The sequence below is a fragment of the Limulus polyphemus genome, unplaced genomic scaffold, assembly GCF_000517525.1.
Source record: "Limulus polyphemus unplaced genomic scaffold, Limulus_polyphemus-2.1.2 Scaffold13012, whole genome shotgun sequence".
In the NCBI taxonomy this organism is placed as follows: Eukaryota; Metazoa; Arthropoda; class Merostomata; order Xiphosura; family Limulidae; genus Limulus; species Limulus polyphemus.
This window is the reverse complement of record NW_013678622.1, coordinates 3789-8291: the sequence shown is the minus strand read 5'-3', so window position 1 is coordinate 8291 and position 4503 is coordinate 3789. Positions and strand designations below refer to the sequence as shown.

The window sequence follows — 4503 nt, the reverse complement described above, 5'->3', positions numbered from 1 at the left end:
GTATTTGATTTAAAGAAGATCAGTGTGGCATATGTATGAGGCTACATAGTCAACATTAACAATTAATTTGCCAATTAAGAAATGTGCAGGTCATCATGTTTAAAAACAATTGTGGAAAAATATTTTTTCTACTTGAATATGGAAGCACATTATGCTAATATAATAATAAGTTGGCAAACAATGGTTTATGATACTTCACAAATAGTGGCCTTGAAAGATGTTTATCGCATGAAACATTACTTAACAAAACACCTTGAAAGATGTTTATCATATGAAACATTACTTAACAAAACACCTTGAAAGATGTTTATCACATGGAACATTACTTAACAAAACAATGTGAAAGATGTTTATCATATGAAACATTACTTAATAAAACAATGTGAAAGATGTTTATCATATGAAACATTACTTAACAAAACAACGTGAAAGATGTTTATCACATGAAACATTACTTAACAAAACACCTTGAAAGATGTTTATCACATGAAACATTACTTAACAAAACAACGTGACAGATGTTTATCATATGAAACATTACTTAACAAAACACCTTGAAAGATGTTTATCACATGAAACATTACTTAACAAAACACCTTGAAAGATGTTTTTCACATGAAACATTACTTAACAAAACAAAGTGAATGAAAATAGAAAGACTAATATCTGGTTAGAATAATACAAATGTTAAAAAAGTTATGAAGACAGGTGTAGTAATGAATAAGTGAATTTGGATTTGCCAAATGCAAGAGATACAGATTTTACAGACATCATCAGATAATGCCAATCATTCTTTTCAAATCTTGTTCTTTAATTGCCATTTATTATATCATAATAATTTGTTGATCACAATAAAAAGTAGTTCATATACTTTACAACTTGTGTATTTTTCAGCAACTCGCCAAAAAATACGGTCATGTCACGATCAAGTTCTCGGTTGTCTGGACTTGGAAGTGTTCAAGCTCTTCTCAACCAGATTACCAAGAATGTTAAAAGTATACCATCAGGTAGGAGATACATATCAGTGTTAACTAAGTATACCATCAGGTAGGACAAATATATCAGTGTTAGCTATGTATACCACCAGGTAGGATAAATATATCAGTGTTAACTATGTATATATACCATCAGGTAGGATATCAATATTAATGTTAAGTATATCCTCTCAGGTTCTATAGACCCATTAATATTAACTGTAACCTGTCATGCTTTAGTTGTGGAGACAGCTTAACAGAAACTTGAGATATTCACACTCATTTCTATTGTTAATATAGTGCAGGATACCTGACTTTAGTTGTGCAGACAGTTTGATAAAGGTTTGAGTTATTTACACTTCTTTCTATTGTTAATATGATGCAGGATACCTGACTTTAATTGTGGAGACAGCTTGATAAAGGTTTGAGTTATTTACACTCCTTTCTGTTATTAATATGATGCAGGATACCTGACTTTAAATGTGGAGACAGTTTGATAAAGGTTTGAGTTATTTACACACCTTTCTGTTGTTAATATGGTGCAGGATACCTGACTTTAATTGTGGAGACAGTTTAATAAAAGCTTGAGGTACTTACACTCCTCTCTATTATTAGTATGGTGCTGGAGACCTGACTTTAATTGTAGAGACAGTTTGATAAAGGTTTGAGCTATTTACACTCCTTTCTGTTGTTAATATGGTGCAGGAGATTTGACTTTAACTGTGGAGACAGCTTGATAGAGGTTTGACTTAATTACACTTATTGCAGGATATCTGGCTTTCAAGTTAGATTTAGCTATTAAGTTTTGTTCAATTTAAGGAGTTACCAATAAAAGTTTGTTTTACAGTAAGTGAAGAGATTCTGATCTAATGTCAGTGGTGTATTGATTGTTTTAAATAATGCATGTTGTCATGGATAAAGAAGCTGAATTTCAGGTAGTTTCTATTTGTAGTTGGTATTTTAGTGTCATAATATACAACTGTGTTTATATCATTTAACTTGTTAGACAGTTTTATTACCATGCCTCCAAAACTGTTGGAGTTTTAAAGTTTCTCTTGAATCTTTAAGAATATCGGAACATAATTTGTGGTACCTAAATTTGAAGTACTTGATAGCACCTTGTCATCATTGCTTGAAATAAAAGTTACCTTAGAATAATTATATATATACATATATATGTTATTTTTTATAACCATCCAAGCATTTTACATAATTTTTCGTATTGTTTCTTCCTTTTATGTTTTTGATAGAAGAAGAAGTGGAAACCAACACTTCCCTGTAAGTACACTTTTGATTTATCTAACTCACACAGTGTATGGTGTTTTTCTTTATTGTGGAGATTAATAAAACTCCGTTCTTTCACTTTCTGTAATGTATTGAAAACATTTTTAGAGAGTACATGAGCATTTCTGCTAGTTTAATTCTTTTTATGTTTTTAATTTTATTACAGTGATGAAAAGACTAACACTTCAGTAAAGGAAACAATTGTTTGTAGTGATACAGAAGCACCACTAGCAAGAGATCTCCAATCTGAGAGGTGTAGGAATTATGGTGATGACTCTGTTGAACAACTGTGGGGTGATGATGAAGATGAAAGTCTTCTTTTGAAGGCAACTCAGATTTCTTTTACTTTGGATGAAGAGCCAGTACAGACTTTAAATCATGACCTTAATCTTATAAAATGTTCTGAAGTGCAAACATTAGACTTTTTAGGCCTTGAATCCATGGAATCTTCCAATCTTCAAACAGCTCATATTCAGTCCACAAGGTCTTGCAATGTTCAAACAGGTTGTACTCAGACCACAAGATCTTCCAATGGTCAAATTACAGACATTCATTCCACGATGTCAAGACCACTGGTTGTTGAACTTGCCAACTTGTCAAACAATAAACAAACAAGACCTTTAAATGTTCTACCAAAAAGATTCATAAGCAGTCAATCTACGCTGCTTTCAGATGTACAGCAGTTGGGCTTTCCAACTGGTCAATATGTGAGAGTTCTTCCTAGGGAAACTTCTAAGGATGTCATTGGTCAATCAAAGAACAATTGTTTTAAATCTTTTGACACATGTGATGTCAGATCATCTGTAAGAAGTGGAGAGTGTCAAAGCAAAAGGAATATCCTGAGCAGGAACCAGTATTTTCAAAGAAACATTAAAACTCCAAAGTGTAATCATCTGTCAGATTCCAAGAAACTAGGGATGAAGCACTTTGTATCCAATAATGAATGTTATCAGAAAGTAACTAAGGAAGTGATGATAAAGGACAGATCTCAATCTAATAAGCCAAATACTTTAATCAGTAAGAGTTGCCCATCATCCTATAGTGGACAGATTAAACAAGCTATACAGACTGATTTAACAAAACATGTAGAAACTGAGGACTTAGATAAATTATTTTTCCAAGATGAAAGTGATTTAGATGAGATTCTGAAATCGTTACCAGAGGAAGTTATCATGGGTGTTAGTAATTTTAGTAATTCTACATTTGCAACATTTCTTTCTCATGGAGAAGACACACCTACACAGAGTAAAACTTGGAGAAGTCACATAAATTGTATTAGTACCTCTTCCAAAATGCTGACAGATTTCAGTGAGTCCTCCGATCTCAACCCAGATGTTATGTCTTGGCTAGACGAAGTAGATTCATCATGTAAGTTACCTATCAGTGGTACATTATCTAGTTTAAACTTCTGTATTATTTAGTTAACGGTGGTACATTATCTAGTTTAGAACTTCTGTGTTATTTAGTTAACAGTGGTACATTATCTAGTTTAAAACTTGTGTTATTTAGTTAACAGTGGTACATTATCTACTTTAAAACTTGTGTATTATTTAGTTAACAGTGGTACATTATCTAGTTTAAAACTTCTGTATTATTTAGTTAACAGTCGTACATTATCTACTTTAAAACTTTTGTATTATTTAGTTAACAGTGGTACATTATCTACTTTAAAACTTCTGTATTATTTAGTTAACAGTGGTACATTATCTACTTTAAAACTTCTGTATTATTTAGTTAACAGTGATACATTACATTATCTAGTTTAAAACTTCTGTGTTATTTAGTTAACAGTGGTACATTATCTACTTTAAAACTTTTGTATTATTTAGTTAACAGTCGTACATTATCTAGTTTAAAACTTTTGTATTATTTAGTTAACAGTGGTACATTATCTACTTTAAAACTTCTGTATTATTTAGTTAACAGTGGTACATTATCTACTTTAAAACTTTTGTATTATTTAGTTAACAGTCGTACATTATCTAGCTTAAACTTCTGTATTATTTAGTTAACAGTGGTACATTATCTAGTTTAAAACTTCTGTATTATTTAGTTAACAGTGGTACATTATGTAGTGTAAAATTTCTGTATTATTTAGTTAACAGTGGTACATTATCTAGGTTAAACTTCTGTATTATTTAGTTAACAGTGGTACATTATCTAGTTTAAAACTTCTGTGTTATTTAGTTAACAGTGGTACATTATCTAGTTTAAAACTTCTGTGTTATTTAGTTAACAGTGGTAC

The 4503-nt window shown here is 30.9% G+C and overlaps 1 protein-coding gene across 1 annotated transcript in view; it reads left to right on the top strand.

The window, feature by feature from the left end:
* Positions 1-898: 898 nt before the first annotated feature.
* LOC111084042 overlaps positions 899-4503 on the top strand; it is a 5797-nt gene continuing 2192 nt past the window's right edge. The window contains exons 1-3 of the mRNA XM_022380818.1: positions 899-1007; positions 2225-2252; positions 2425-3626. Of these exons, the coding sequence (XP_022236526.1) occupies positions 917-1007; positions 2225-2252; positions 2425-3626 (1321 nt within the window). The 5' untranslated portion in view covers positions 899-916. The remainder of the gene's footprint in view (positions 1008-2224; positions 2253-2424; positions 3627-4503) is intronic.